At 41.5% G+C, this 17,193-nt stretch overlaps 1 protein-coding gene across 4 annotated transcripts in view; it reads right to left on the reverse strand.

Annotated features, from left to right (window-relative positions):
- Nucleotides 1-16,655, reverse strand: part of LOC119967528 (WD repeat and coiled coil containing) — a 30,227-nt gene extending 13,572 nt beyond the window's left edge. The window contains exons 1-4 of one of the 4 annotated variants that reach the window (XM_038800200.1): nt 16,182-16,573; nt 11,624-11,692; nt 9,562-11,467; nt 5,821-5,941 (exon numbers count right to left, since the gene is read on the reverse strand). In XM_038800200.1, the coding sequence (XP_038656128.1) occupies nt 5,821-5,941; nt 9,562-11,448 (2,008 nt within the window). In that variant the 5' untranslated portion in view covers nt 11,449-11,467; nt 11,624-11,692; nt 16,182-16,573. The other 3 variants (XM_038800202.1, XM_038800201.1, XM_038800198.1) reach the window with 3 other exon arrangements.
- Between the last annotated feature and the right edge of the window lie 538 nt (nt 16,656-17,193).

Genomic DNA, 17,193 nt, shown 5'->3' on the forward strand with positions numbered 1-17,193 from the left:
GAAGGAATTTTATTGTATTCCATTTATTTTTACAAATAACTCAAGTTAATTATAATTACCTCTACTTTGCAATGGCCAAACACCAACTCTCAGACACTTCTCAGAAGTGGAGCATCGTGAGGTTATCCGTGAGCATGCGGTAAAATCCGTGGGCCCACGGATAACCTCACGATGCTCCACTTCTCCAGCTTCCACCCTAAACACATTAAAGAAGCCATCCCGTATGGACAAGCCCTCCGTATACACAGGATCTGTTCAGACGAGGAGGAGCGTAACACATATCTACAGACACTGAAAGATGCCCTCGTACGAACGGGATATGGCGCTTGACTCACTGATCGACAGTTCCAACGCACCACAGCGAAAAACCGCACCGACCTCCTCAGAAGACAAACACGGGACACAGCCGACAGAGTACACTTCGTCGTCCAGTACTTTCCCGGAGCAGAGAAACTACGACATCTTCTTCGCAGCCTTCAACACATCACCGATGAAGATGAACATCTAGCCAAGGTCATCCCCACACCCCCACTACTTGCCTTCAAATAACCGCACAACCTCAAACAAACCATTGTTTGCAGCAAACTACCCAGCCTTCAGAACAGCGACCACGACATCACACAACCCTGCTATGGCAATCTCTGCAAGACGTGTCAGATCATCGACATGGATACCACCATTACATTTGAGAACACCACCCACCAGGTACGCGGTACATATTCGTGCGACTCGGCCAACGTAGTATACCTCATACGCTGCAGGAAGGATGTCCCGAAGCGTGGTACATTGGCGAGACCATGCAGACGCTGCGACAACGAAAGAACGGACATCGCGCGACAATCACCAGGCAGGAATGTTCCGTTCCAGTCGGCGAACACTTCAGCAGTCGAGGGCATTCAGCCTCTGATCTCCGGGTAAGCATTCTCCAACGTGGCCTTCAGGACACGCGAAAACGCAGAATCGCTGAGCAGAACCTTATAGCCAAGTTCCACACACGAGTGCAGCCTCAACCGGGACCTGGGACTCATGTCGCATTACATTCATCCCCCACCATCTGGCCTGGGCTTGCGAAATCCTACCAACTGTCCTGGCTTGAGACAATTCAGACCTCTTTAACCTGGGGTTACCCCTATCTCTGGATCTGTAAAGACTTGGTTACTTGCAAATGCTCACATTCTAAGCATTGTCTGGCATCTATATATGTTTCTGGAACATACCTCTTCATTCACCTGAGGAAGGAGCAGTGCACCGAAAGCTAGTGTTTGAAACAAACCTGTTGGAGTTTAACCTGGTGTTGTAAGGCTTCTTATTGCAATCCAGAAGCTGAAAAGTGCTAACTAGCAAATGATCAACTGACTGTCCTACTTGTTGAGTGTACAGGAATGAATACAAACGTCATACAGTAAGACATAATCGGATTTCAGTTTAGCACCTTAGCCCAATGATAATCTCAAAAATATTCTATTTCTGTTCAGAACGGGCACATATTGTTTGAACATAAAATTACAATTTGATGCATTATAAAACATTAAAGTGAGATTGCTGTAAAAGCCACCTTGCTCTTTTTTCTGATGCTGTAAATGTTACAATTTTAAACATAAAAAGACTAGCCTACATTTCACTCTTTAAACTTACAGGGTACTGAATCATTACAAATAGAACCAATTTTAGCTTTGTTATTGGATACAAGGAATACAAATGAATAGAATCTCCTAATATTAATAATGCAGGTTACCCAGCCTGTAACATGGTTTCCTGGGCAAGGCAGTTTCTAAATAATAAAAAACCAAACAAGATTTTGGTAAATATATTTTTCCAGTATAAAATGGGGAAAGTTTCAATATCACAACGTATGCCTTTTAAGCTCAAAGTATAACTATTGAACAAATTGAACAAAATGGCTAGCTAGAAATTTGGAAAAAATCTATCTGAAAATTGAAATTACATGAATTTCTTTAAATGGCTGAATATACCCAATTAAGGTTGGAAACCCTAGGTTTCTTAGAGTAGGAAATTGGAAGTTTTACAGTTGGTATAGACCACTTGAATCCTTGTTCTGCAAAGGTTTAATACTCTATGGAATAGCACACCAAATGCTTGAGCAAGGCTGCTCTGTGGTTGATGATTTTGAGTTTTCAAGCATATCTACTCATTCTACAATCTCCCTACCTGAAAGGTCCAAATCATAGGTGAAGTGGTATAAAAAAGCACTGTCACCAAAGTGCACATAATGATACCACTAATCCCAGCCAGAATGGAAATGACCAGGCAATTCCCTGTTTATCATGTCTGGTAACGAATAGATTCTTTGCTTGCAGGTCCTATTGTAAGTCATTCCCCACTTCCAGCTCATTGGGTGATACAACACGATGCTAACATAGAACATAGAACACTACAGCGCAGTACGGGCCCTTCGGCCCTCGATGTTGCGCCGACCTGTGAAACCATCTGAAGCCTATCTGACCTACACTATTCCATTTTCATCCATATGTCTATCCAGTGACCACTTAAATGCCCTTAAAGTTGGCGAGTCTACTACTGTTGCAGGCAGGGCGTTCCACACCCCTACTACTCTCTGAGTAAAGAAACTGCCTCTGATATCTGTCCTATATCTATCACCCCTCAATTTAAAGCTATGTCCCCTCGTGTTGGTCATCACCATCCGAGGAAAAAGACTCTTCACTGTCCACCCTATCTAACCCTCTGACTATCTTATATGTCTCTATTAAGTCACCTCTCAGCCTTCTCCTCTCTAACGAAAACAACCTCAAGTCCCTGAGCCTTTCCTCGTAAGACCTTCCCTCCATACCAGGCAACATCCTAGTAAATCTCCTCTGAACCCTTTCCAAAGCTTCCACATCCTTCCTATAATGTGGTGACCAGAACTGCACGCAGTACTCCAGGTGCGGCCGCACCAGAGTTATGTACAGCTGCAGCATGACCTTGTGGTTCCGAAACTCAATCCCCCTGCTTATAAAGGATAGCACACCATATGCCTTCTTAACAGCCCTATTAACCTGGGTGGCAACTTTCAGGGATTTATGTACCTGGATGCCGAGATATCTCTGTCCATCTACACTACCAAGAATCTTGCCATTAGCCCAGTACTCTGCATTCCTGTTACTCCTTCCAAAGTGAACCACCTCACACTTTTCCGCATTAAACTCCATCTGCCACCTCTCAGCCCAGCTCTGCAGCTTATCTATGTCCCTCTGTATCCTATAACATCCTTCAGCACTATCCACAACTCCACCGATCTTCGTGTCATCTGCAAATTTACTAACCCATCCTTCTACACCCTCTTCCAGGTCATTTATAAAAATGACAAACAGCAGTGGCCCCAAAACAGATCCTTGCGGTACACCACTAGTAACTGAACTCCAGGATGAACATTTGCCATCAACCACCACCCTCTGTCTTCTTTCAGCTAGCCAATTACTGATCCAAACCGCTAAATCACCTTCAATTCCATACTCCCTTATTTTCTGCAATAGCCTACCGTGGGGAACCTTATCAAACGCCTTACTGAAATCCATATACACCACATCAACAGCTTTACCCTGATCCACCTGTTTGGTCACCTTCTCAAAAAACTCAATAAGGTTTGTGAGGCATGACCTACCCTTCACAAAACCGTGTTGACTATCGCTAATCAACTTGTTCTTTTCAAGGTGATTATAAACCCTATCTCTTATAACCTTTTCCAACATTTTACCCACAACCGAAGTAAGGCTCACAGGTCTATAATTACCAGGGTTGTCTCTACTCCCCTTCTTGAACAAGGGGACAACATTTGCTATCCTCCAGTCTTCCGGCACTATTCCTGTCGACAAAGACGACATAAAGATCAAGGACAAAGGCTCTGCAATCTCCTCCCTGGCTTCCCAGAGAATCCTAGGATAAATCCCATCTGGCCCAGGGGACTTATCTATTTTGACATTTTCCAAAATTGCTAACACCTCCTCCTTTTGAACCTCAATTCCATCTAGCCTGGTCGACTGAACCTGAGTGTTCTCCTCGACAACATTGTCTTTCTCCAGTGTAAACACTGACGAAAAATATCCATTTAACGCTTCCCCTATCTCCTCTCATTCCACACACAACTTTCCACTACTATCCTTGATTCTTTTGTTCCTGATATACCTATAGAAAGCCTTAGGGTTTTCCTTGATCCTATCTGCCAACGACTTTTCGTGTCCTCTCCTCACTCTTCTTAACTCTCCCTTTAGGTCCTTCCTGGCTAACTTGTAACTCTCAAGTGCCCTAACTGAGCCTTCATGTCTCATCCTAACGTAAGCCTTCTTCTTCCTCTTGACAAGTGCTTCAACTTCCTTAGTAAACCACGGTTCCCTTCCTCGACAACTTCCTCCCTGCCTGACAGGTACATACTTATCAAGGACACGCAGTAGCTGTTCCTTGAAAAAGCTCCACATTTCGATTGTACCCATCCCCTGCAGTTTCCTTCCCCATCCTATACATCCTAAATCTTGCCGAATAGCATCATAATTGCCTTTCCCCCAGCTATAATTCTTGCCTTGCGGTATATACCTATCCCTGCCCATTGCTAAAGTAAACATAACCGAGTTGTGATCACTATCACCAAAGTGCTCACCTACATCTAAATCTAACACCTGGCCGGGTTCATTACCCAGTACCAAATCCAATGTGGCCTCGCCCCTTGTTGGCCTGTCTACATACTGTGTCAGAAAACCCTCCTGCACACACTGCACAAAAACTGACCCATCTATAGTACTCGAACTATAGTATTTCCAGTCAATATTTGGAAAGTTAAAGTCCACCATAACAACTACCCTGTTACTCTCGCTCCTGTCAAGGATCATCTTTGCAATCCTTTCCTCTACATCTCTGGAACTATTCGGAGGTCTATAGACAACTCCCAACAGGGTGACCTCTCCTCTACTGTTCCTAACCTCGGCCCATACTGCCTCAGTAGACGAGTCCTCAAGCGTCCTTTCTACCGCCGTAATACTTTCCTTGATTTCCTTGATGCTAATGGCCAATCTGAGAAAACTTTGGTTTGGTTATTGCCATGGGGATTTCTGCCATACAAATGCAGATAAAAATTCTGAAAGTAGCTGATGCAATATGGGCCATTACAAATACAAACCTTCACATTTTTATCAACACTTGAGTTTCCTTCACCCTCAAGCTAAGAATTTTCAATTTGCCAACAATTTACTGAAACAGGTGAAATAAACAGGGAATGCTATTCACTAGCAGAATACTGACAGTGCTCCTTTTCCACTTTAGCAATGAGAGGTAACCCAGTCTCCAATTGGAGAAATAGGTGACTGCAGTTATATCAGTTGTAACAGGATGGCAATCTCAGATGGAAGCAGAAAGATATAGTCCAGTGTAATCCGGGTAATAGATGCGATTTTTCCTATAACTACTTTTTCAGCATGCAGTGATATTTCAGATGTGTGTCTATTTCAGGACTGAAAATCTCAGACCCAGTATTTGCTCAATATTTCTGTTGTAACCTGCCCGGATCCTATTGGCTGTGGACAATGGGTTACCCCATGGTACGTGAAGAGTATGAACTCCCCCATTGAGAGAGAGATAGGGAAATCATTAGCAGTACAGCTGTATAAATAGAGCTGGCCAGTGGTACCGGCTAGAGAGGGAACCAGTGGTGAACTACTGGCCCGGTGTACATATTCTGTGAATAAAGTTACTTTCTGTTTGACTCTACAAACTTCTGCTGGATTCTTCGTGGCACTCACAAAACTTTCTAATGCCAAAATGGTACTACAAAAGACATAATAGATTTCTTATTTATGAACCAAAACTACTTACCATGAAACATTTCAACAACGAAGAGATTAAAAACTTCTTGCACTGTACTCAGACGAAGCCTGCCTTCACAAAGGGTAAAAGCTCGTTTTTCATCCACAACTGTATTTTCTTGCAGCATTTTCTTCAATAATTTGGATTAAAATACATGTTAGGTATTGCAAATGTAATTAATATAAATTAATTTAACCAATAGTAATTTAATAAAATGCCTAATTTTACAACTCTTGTGTTTCATGAGATTCATTGAAATGTGGACATTTGCCTCAAGAGAACCAGATGATAAAATGAGTTGTAATGCTGTTCCTGGACTACAGGTACCCGAGATAGAATGCCACCCAGACTGATGACAAAAAAATTTCTCCAATGCCGACAGTGACTCTAAGCAAAATTATTTTCAACCACTTGTACACAGTTCTCGGTGAATGCACGTGTATAAATATAGCTGTTGATAATCCCAGCTAAAGAACAAGCTCACTCAACTAGTCAAGAAAGATAGTCGGTGTGGTGAATGGAAATATCATGCAACCGCTCAAATGATTAGACTGAATATTTAAAGTATACTGTTATTACTTAATCCTTCATACAATTTATGCTGTAACTGACTGGAATGTATGCAATGCGGAAACTGGATTACAAATTGGAAGGAATGTGCCATTTTCTAATCACTGGCATATCACTTTAATGAGCACATATATATAACAAAAAGTTAAATAAATTGAATATGTCCCAGAAGATATTTAATGTGAAAACTTTTAGATTTGAAAGTGAGGTATTTCAAAAGCAATTCAATTGTAGATAGATGCATTGATAGCTATTCTAGTTGAATGAAAGAAAGTTTTTCTTTCTAATTTCAAATAACTTTGGAGTTTCCCCCATCAATCTCTGAATGAAAGGTGAATTGTCATAGCTTCTGCGTCTTCCTCAACTTACTGCAGTGGACTGCAAATGGTCTGGTTTTTGATGGTTTCCATCATTGTCTGGCAAAAATGTCTGGTGAGCATTCCCTCCCAAGTGACAGCTGGATTTATCATGCTGGAAACCACAGAGACAAGTCTATACACAGCACCACTAAAGCACATGGTTGAAAACCCCAATGTTAAACTACATTTAGAACATCGATGACAGAATTCATTTTGAAGCATAAAACACTTCACAGCAAATATCCAAGCCTCAGCAATATTTATATTTACAACACCTTGCACCACTAGCTGTTTCAGATGTTAATGGATCTTCGTATCACTGATTCGAATTTGTGCATTGAACATTGGCTTAACATAATTGTAAATGCTTTAATGCCCGAACTAAAAATACAAATCGCATCAATAGCCAGCAGGATACAATTAAGTTTCACTACTATTGCAAAAAATCCTGAAAATAATGTACACCACAAGCCACATTTAAAATCAGCTATTACTACTGCAAACAGCTTATATAATAAGTTTAGGTACATTTTTTCCAGTATTTGATGAAAAATGAAATGAAATGAAAATCGCTCATTGTCACGAGTAGACTTCAATGAAGTTACTGTGAAAAGCCCCTAGTCGCCACATTCCGGCACCTGTTCGAGGAGGCTGTTACGGGAATCGAACCGTGCTGCTGGCCTGCTTGGTCTGCTTTCAAAGCCAGCGATTTAGCCCAGTGTGCTAAACAGCCCCATGCACTTGTGACTACCACATTAATCACTGTGGATAGAGCTGTCTTCAAAGAAGTATGGTATAGCAAATGTATTCACACTGCATAATCTATGCATAATATATTGATGTTTGATTACCTTTCTACACATAACTTCCTATTATAATAATATTGTTGTGTCTACTTTTCCTACATTGAAAAGTTATGTGAACATTTAGAATGGGATTTGCCTACATAAATCCAACACTTGCTGTGCAATCGGACTACCAGATACCTTCAAATTCCTAACAATAATTAGCCATTATTTTATCAGTAATTTAAATGTCAAAAGTTCACATTAAGAATATTTTTTTCAAAAAATAGATTAAGTATACATGCTGCATTAGTTTTCAATGCTTAGGTTTGGGCTTGATATTTTTGGCCAGAGCTGTGATTTCATACGGGGCAAGATTTCAACCGCTCAAAATACATCCACTTGGTTAAAAGTGTCCCCATTTCATTTGAATTTTGATTATATTGACACTGAAAATAGAATGTGCACCTAAATTTCCAGACTTTGTTAGAAACGTTCACGTCAACTGTACTGTTGGCATATTCTTTGTTAGCTTCTAGGACTTTATACTGAGTAGCCTTTCTCATTAAATAGCTTTGAAAATAATACAATTTTCAAAAGCTTTTATGAAGCAAAGTATGCAAGTACTTCTCTTTCCAAAAGGAGCTTGTGCATGTGAGACAGGAAATGATCTGCTGACACATCTATTGTAGCTTTAGTGTGTATTAAGAGATGAGAGCAGCAATCGTCAGACAGGTGTTAGGGACTGAGATTTCATGCTAATACCAAATTTGAAACCAACTCATTTAAGTTCTGCTTATAGAAAAGAGAGATATAATTATTGCTTACATCAGAGCGAGAGAAACACATTGAAAAAAAAATAAGTTTTTTAAAAATAAATTTAGAGTACCCAATTTAGAGTACCCAATTAATTTTTTCCAATTAAGGGGCAATTTAGCATGAATGCAAAATGAAAATTGCTTGTCACAAGTAGGCTTCAAATGAAGTTGCTGTGAAAAGCCCCTAGTCACCACATTCTGGCACCTGTTTAGGGAGGCTGGTACGGGAATTGAACTGTGCTGCTGGCCTGCCTTAGAAGCCAGCTCTTTTGCCCTGTGCTCAACCAGCCCCAGAGGCCAATCCATCTACCATGCACATCTTTGGGTTGTGGGGGCGAAACCCACGCAAACATAGGGAGAATGTGCAAACTCTACTCGGACAGTGACCCAGAGCCAGATTCGAACCTGGGACCTCAGCGCTGAGACAGCGGTGCTAACCACTGCGCCGCCGTGCTGCCCAGACAAATAAGGTTATTAACGAATAAGACAAATTGGCCGGAATTTTCCAGGTGTTCTCACAGGCAGGTTCTTCCAGACCTGCCAATAGCGAAGCTCCGTCATGGGTTTCCGGGAAAGTGGTGCATAAAATGAGAAACCCCGTTGACAGCGGCATGATCTTTCGACCAATGGCAGGTCACCTCCACCGCCATGAAAAATGCCGCTTGGAGTGCAAAAAATCCCATTCATTGAATGTAATTACGAGAGGTAGGCTAGGGACAGGAATGTTTCTTCCTAACTTTCGGGGGAAGGGGGTTAGGGAAGAAATTAAATGGGGGGAGTGGAGTGAGGGAAGAAATTAAATGGGGATGGGGTAAGGGAAGAAATTAAATGGGCGGAGTGAGGAAAGAAATGAAACAGAAGGTGAAGAGCTAGAGGGCAGAAACTTGCAAGGAGGCTGCTTGCCATCTATCAGTGCAGGGTGTGGGGTAAAGAGGGTGCAGGGTGAAACAAATAGCAAATAATGAATTAGTATCCAGCCAAATAATTGGAATGACAAAACTGTGAACTTTTTTTAAGCTGCTCACTTGACACATTTGCCTTTGTTCCTGGGTTAAGTCTAACTCCTTTCAAGTACAACGCTAAAAATTTGGAAGCCTTCATGTAGCAACGATTAATTGCATGCAAAATCAAATAAAGCACAATTCTGACTTCTTAACCAAGAGTATAAACTAAACATCTACTTCTCAACAGCATAGCTAACAATGTAGAAAGAAATACCTGACAGATGATATAAAGAAAGGATGGATCAGGTGGATAGGCCATTGAAGACTTCTTTCCAGTTTTTATATAATCTGAAATTTGAGAAAGCGACTGCTTCATCTCTGTGAAGCTTTCATATAACTTCTCCATTTTTCTAGTCAGTTGTTCAATTTTTTCATTTGCATTGTCACCAATATTCAGTGAAGTACTGGTATGGAATTGTGTATTTTGATCTCCGCTAACCAAGATTGGACTAGTCAAATTTCTATTTGGTATCCCAAGTCCATGATTAGTTTTGGGACTATTAACAGGTTCTGCAGCATAGTTAAAAATCGCAGCAGACGTGCTGGGTGAGATTCCTTCTGTTGGTTTTGGAGTACTTGCTTCTGAGCTCTGCTCACTACTGCTGTTCTTCACTTCTTCTATCAATCCTTTTCTACTGTTTGGAAATTGAATTGAGGTATTTCCTGGCAACAGTAGTTCTTTTCCTGTAATTGGCTCCTCTTGGGACAGATTTTCAAAATACTTCTTCATTCCAGAGATATTAATACCAGGCTGCCCACGGGTCTCTGGTAATACAGAAGCATCATCCAAGGCTAGATTTTTAGTCATAAGTCTGATTAAATAACGATCTGAATTTGAAGATGGCAGAAAAGCAAGATCATTTGATTTTTGTCTCCCAACTAAAAGCAATAGTAGTTTTTCAGTCAGGAAGCACAAGCCCTTTGGCCGTTCATTTTTGTACAACTGTATTTGCTGGATGTTTGGCATACTTGAAGGGGTCACTGAATACACTAATATCATGTTACAAGTATTGGATGATACAGCGATTGTACATCGACGAGGGTCAAAACTTACAATATCGGGGACCAGAATCCCAGGGATGTTTACTTTTCTAGTTGTTGTTACTTTTCTCTCAAATTTTACTAGAATCAGATGTGATGAGTCTTGACCACTTCCAGTAAGGCAATCCCTACGTTTCAGATGAATAAGGGGGCTGGGATCAGATTTACGATGATTTGCAAGAAGATGGGTCAGATCTAAAGGACCAGATGATGAAAATGTTGGGCCTTCTATCAAAGACCTTGAGGAATCTATTGATTTTCTTCTCATATCCATCGAATGGTTTTCATCAACTGAGAGCATTGTGGGTCGTGAGATCAAAGATCCAGTTTCTGACATTGGTGCAACATCAAAAGTAATACCAGCATTGAGACCACAGATTCTATCAAGGGGTAATTCAGTTGTCACAACCACTTGCAAATCCAAACAAGCCTCGATTGCACAGATGTATCCTCCAACATCAAATATGGGGCAGAATTTACATGCATGAAGAGTCTTTTGGGTATTATTCCAAATGTACGAATGAAGGGCACTGCCTACAGCAATTACTAAACGATTCCCATCTGTAGTCCAACAAGCACAATGAATCAAACCACTACCTTTGATATCTGCTTTAACTCTGCGATTGTCAACCTGCACTGCAAACAACACAGAGGCATCTCTCTTCGTTAGTACAGCTAAGGCATCATGTTTTGGGTGCCACACACAGCCTTGTTGCAATATTGGAAATATCTCTCCCAGTTCACAAGTTTGTGAAACCAAAAGTTTGTTGTGCTCCAAGGTACTGTTTTGTAACTGCCAGACAGTTATATGCTTTTTATGCTGAACGGCGAGCAATGCCAGAGCCCCTGTATAACAAACGGGGCCCCAGTGAAGACCATTGACATGATCAAAACTTCCAATGACATTGCTGTCACCGAACTTTACCTCACCATTGACTAGGTATATGGCAGTGAGAGCAATTTGCTTTCCATCTGTCCAGGCAATCCCATGAATTGGGTGAACAGCTTGATGTAATACATTAATTCCAGTTCGCAGCAATTTTGCTTTCCCAAGCTCCATGCTGATCCTCTGCAGAATCCTGGAGGCAACAAAAATTAAATTTAGAATCCTACCTGAACTAGCAGCATGTTTTCTCCAATACATTGTGCACGTGTAGACCTTATTGTATACATCTAACAGAGTCAAAGCAACTACGCCTGTTAATGACTGAAGTACAAATGAAAGATTGTCTCACCGAGATGATAGGCACAACCTCTTCTTACAGCAGTCAGTCACTTATTCAAGGCTTCTTCAATACAGCTGTCTAAAAGAGGAAAGCTGCTGCACTTAATCCATAATGAGACCTGAGCTGATTATTCTTGTTAGCAGTCCAAGCATAACTGCCATTCCCAAGTTAGAAATGACAGATAATTGAAACATTCAATAGGAATAGCACAAATGAATCATACGGATAAGGAAGATGTTTTTCCACTGTATTAAGTACATCGGGAATTAAATAATTCTGGCTTTTTCCTGAAGATTCAGGGGAAAAGATGACATAAAAGCTATCTGGCGTAAATTTTCAACTTCAATGTTCATGGGCCCAACACCGAGCACTGAAATTGTTAAGACAAAAAATTGCCCAACCATTTACCAATTGCTGCCAGTGGTTGTAATTTTTAGTTATCTCAAGTCACAGCCCTGTTGGTACAAATCATGTGACAACATAGAGCAGGTCTCAAAGTCAGTCATATAGTGGAATCCCAAATTATCTCAGTAACGAAATACTTAATAAATCGGAGGGTGACAAAACCATAATGGTTTACATGGCAGCTATCAAACCAAGAGTCAGCATTCTGGCGAGTAGTGTGATTGAACAACCAAGCACTCAGTCATAGATAGAATTTACAGTGCAGAAGGAGGCCATTCGGCCCATCAAGTCTGCACCGGCTCTTGGAAAGACACCCTACCCCCTACCCAAGGTCAACACCCCCACCCTATCCCCACAACCCAACTCAACACTAAGGGCAATCCTGGACACCAAGGGCAATTTTGGACACTAAGGGCAATTTATCATGGCCAATCCACCTAACTTGCACATCTTTGGACTGTGGGAGGAAACCGGAGCACCCGGAGGAAACCCACGCACACACGGGGAGGATGTGCAGACTCCGCACAGACAGTGACCCAAGCCGGAATTGAACCTGGGACTCTGGAGCTGTGAAGCGATTGTGCTATCCACAATGCTACCGTGCTGCCCTACAATGCTACTGTGTTCTTTGGACTCAGCATGCCTGCGCAAGAAAATAAAACCAGATCAGTTGACCAGAAGCAGAGCAACATCAGGAAGGCAGTGGACAAGAAGAGATCCTAAAAGAGTCTCAGAGAGGGGACAGAGTCAGGAAGAGGTCTAAGTTCAGTTTTTAAAAAAGGAGCAAGGAAATGTCTCCAAACAGGAAAAGGGCTGGGGTGCGGGGGAAACTTTAAGTGAAGAAGGCAGGTAAAAGTTGTTAACTCCATGATGCAGTCCATTGGGGTAAAGGCACCCCTTCAAAACACGAGTGTTCAGCTTGATGTAGCTGAAGGTCTGAAGTTGTACTTGTGCATTGATGCATAATCGATACTCCAGGTCAACAGAATCGCAGAGGCGAGATTGAAACCCTCCCGAGGTAGTTTATGCCATCTGAGTTGGAGTAGTGTTTGGGGAGAATTCCCTAAAGGCTGGAATCTCTCACAAACAGACAGAGTTTCAGTGAGATTGGTTGACTCCGTGTTATTGATATCTGGGTAGGTTATTGAGAAATCCATGGACTCTTGGTCTCACCTGCCATTTATTATGCTGTGTGGTGTGTTCAACTACAGTTGCCTGTTAATTCACATACAATTCATACTTACCCTGAATTTCAAGAGTAGAAGATAGTTATTATAGATTGTTTTTACTTTTTGACGTTGTACAATTACATTTATTTTTGCTTGTTCAAAAACCATGGCATCGTGTGGCTTTTTTCACTGAGCAAGTGTCTGAAATCTCAAATTTTGTCTAACTTCAAAAACGATTGTATTGGGCCCTAACCAGATCCTACCAACAATTTGAAAGTCTGGCCAAGGATAACATAGTGAAAAGGGAATGGTGATGGGTCAAGAAAATAAACAGAGAAAAAAATGTGCCCGGAGCAGGTATACTGTTGGCTGAAAGCCCAAATAAGAAATAAAAAACAAAGAAGCAAAGAAAAGTTAACAAAATGGGGCAAATTATACTCCAAAATTGTTGCACTCTATGTTGAGCCTGGAAGGCTGTAAAGTGCCGAATTGAAATATAAGATACCATTTGTCAAGCTTACGTTGAGCTTCACTGGAACAGTGCAGTAGGCAGAGGACAGAGATGTCAGCATGAGAGCAAGGTGGAGAATTAAAATGACAGGTCACCAGAGGTCACCATTCTTGAGGACTGAACACAGATGTTCCACAAAGCAGTCCCCAATCTGCATCTGATCTCACCAGTGTAACAAAAACACATTGAGATCAGTGAATACATTAGGCAAGATCGAAAGAAGTGTAAATCACCTCTTCACCTGGAAAGAGCATTTGAAGCCTTGGCCAGTGAGGACTGAGAATGTAAAAGGTCAGATGTTACATCTGTGTTTGGCTAGATTGTTAGTGTGGGGTTTGGTAAAATATCAACAGCACAAATTTGATTCCCATTCTGGTTTAGGTAGACACGGAATCTGTTTACTCACCCTGCCTGAGAGTGGAAGGCAAAGGCAAAGCACCATTGACAAAAACAGCCAAGAAAATCAGCTCAGGATGAAGCACTAGCAGACGACGGAGCAAGGATCTGCCTTAAAGCAGAGCACAAATATCACACCATACTATCACACCCTTGGGATAGCTGATGCACTTCACATTCCTTACTTTTAAAATTCAGTTGGTGCAGCCAAATACCCATGTCCTTTGGCACAGGGCATCAGTCATAACAGGAGATGACATAATCTGGTATGAGAAGTTAGATTACAAAACAAGAGAAATTCCTGTTGTTTGACAAATAGTACTGTAGAATCATTTATATCCACCTGAAGAGTCAGATCATGGACCTTAAATAAAGACCTCAAAAGGCAAAAAAAGTAACTTATATAAAAGATTTTTTTTTTCAACCTCACCGGTAAGTGGTACCTCGGAAACAGACAGCAGCACTTTAATAATCATTTGTTTTTAATTATTGGGATGTCAAGGTAGTTTTGTAGCCTATCCTTCTTGAGGGTGTGTGGGCTGTAACTAGTTCACTGCCATCAGGTAAGGAGGTTTCTCTCTCTTAGTAAAGCTTAGTAAAGTATTTCTTTTAAAAAGACAATAATGTGGCTTTCATGATCATTCGGATACAAACTGACACAAATATGGCTTTTTAAATTCAACCTCACTTTCCTTGATGGGATTCCAATTGACAAACTAAAGACTTCTAGCCCAGTATCATAACCATAGTACTAATTTTCATAACTGAACTGAATAACTTTGTCTATTTGTTTTATTCAAAAGTAAAGAATATTTTAATTAAACTGTGAACAACTTCTGTAGCTCAATCTTTCATCCATGTTTTATAGAAATCTTCATATTCAACATTGATTTTGCATTCCTTCTCGCATCGAACATCACCAATCACTACTTAAACAACTTGTCCAACACCCTATACTAGATGAGCAGATTTCCTTTAATTAAATGTTTAGAAGACCAAAACCATTGTCTATAGTCCCTGTTACACTCCCCTAACCACTGACTCCATCCCTGGACCAAGCAACAGTCTGAGGCTGACCAGACTATTCACAATCTGAGTGTCATATTTGACTTAAATGAGTTAAGTTTACAAATACAGATCCTTTCCATTACCAAGACCGCCTACTTCTATTGCAATAACATTATCCAATTCTGTTCTTGCCTCAGTTCATGTCACTGAAACCATCATATATGCCTCTGTCCCCTCAAGGCTTGACTGTTCCAATGCTCTCCTGCCCAGCCTTTCATCTTCCACTCTCAGTCATATTGATCCATCAACCCTATGCTCGCTAACCTACATTGGCTGCAGGTAAACAGTACCTTGATTTTGCAATTTTCCACATGGTTTTCATCTTTTCCTCTCCTTATCGCTGTAATCTCCTTCAGCCCACAACCCTAACTTCTCCAATTTTGGCCTTTTGCACATTCCTGATTTTACTTGTTGCACGATTAGTGGTCATGCCTTCAGCAGCCTGGGCTCTAAGCTTAGGAATTCCCTCCCTGAGCGTTCCTATGTCTCTGTCCTCCGTTAAGATACTCCTTAAAGCTAAGCTCTTTAACCAAGCTTTTGGCCATCTGTTCTAATAACGCTTTGTGGCTCAGTGTCAAATTCAGTTTGATAACTCTCTTGTGAATCACCTTGGAATGTTCAACTATATGGAAAATGCCATATAAATAGAACTGAATATAATGCAACATAAATTAACTTAATATAATAAAAACTGTTTGCTCTAATTAATATAACCAAATATAATTTTAAACTCAGGGGTGGGAAGAGGAGGGGGCATCAATGTAAAAACTCTTCCTCTGCTAGCACTGTTATTCAAAACAAACCTGTTGGACTTTAACCTGGTGTTGGAAGACTTCTTACTATGCCCATCCCACCCAGTTCGACGCCAGCTTCTCCACATCATTAAATATAACATCCATTCTATCACTTCCCCAAAGACTATCTCAACAATCACTCCACCACCTTTTAAAAGGAAATGGCCTTCGACAACTCACAATTCACAAAGGCAAACTGTACTCTAAAGTTCAGGGGTACTGACCTAAAGATTTGTCACGGCACGACTTCACCTAGGTTCCTAGTCGCAAACCTAAGAAGTAACCTGCATTTGTGGAGCATCTCGCGAAGTCCCAAAGCATTTCAAAGCTAATGGAAAAGCAAATTCACTGTTGTGGCGGAGAGAAACAGGGCAGGGAATTTATGCACAAGGTCCCACAAACAGCAATGAGATAAGTGACCAGATGATGTGTTGAGTGATGTTGGCGAAGCGAATAAATGCTGGGAAGGGTGACCTACAGTTCAAGTACAGTTAGTGCTGTGGATGCAGATGGATGGATGTGAAGGAGGAGTATGTTGTCTCTGGGCGGGTTAACCTGTGTGTTGTTTGCAATGAGCCCCTGCGGTGGACGCCGTGTTCAAGCTGCAGCTCTTTCCCCCGACTCACCCCCTCCGCGAAGCTGAGCCGCCTGCGCAGAGTTCTCACCGGATGCACTGCCCCGGTTACGGCCGCGCTTCCGGTCAGCCGGGCGGGAGCCGCCAGGCGCGGTGCGCATGCGCGAAAACAGGCGGCTAGGTGGAGTCAAAGTGGAAGAGGAAGAGGGGAGGCACCCTGTTTAATGCAGTGGAAAACACTGGTGCTGTGCACCAACGCCCCCGCAGCTTCCCTCTCCCCGCACGCACAGAACTAATAAACAGAACTTGTCTCCCCAACAATGAAACAAACAAAGAAAACGTTTAATAGTAAAGAAAATTACTGCTTTTATACGTTACACTCTGTGATTGTATGACAATTCCCAGAACGAATACAAAAAAGTTGGGAAAAATTGGAAGACTGCTCCAAATTGGTCTTGTATACCTTAAACTGGAACACCAGTAGAAACTGAGAACATCGTTGATCCGGTGGATATCTCTAAAAAGAAAGCACACTGACCAGAATCATACAAGTTGAGACCACATGCATCCACTTTGGGTACACGAAAAACCATTAAAATAACTTGTGCCTTCACGTGCTCTCTGCATCTCTGAGGACAAACCAGCTTACTTTTGGTTGAAAT

This window comes from Scyliorhinus canicula, chromosome 6 (genome assembly GCF_902713615.1).
Source record: "Scyliorhinus canicula chromosome 6, sScyCan1.1, whole genome shotgun sequence".
In the NCBI taxonomy this organism is placed as follows: Eukaryota; Metazoa; Chordata; class Chondrichthyes; order Carcharhiniformes; family Scyliorhinidae; genus Scyliorhinus; species Scyliorhinus canicula.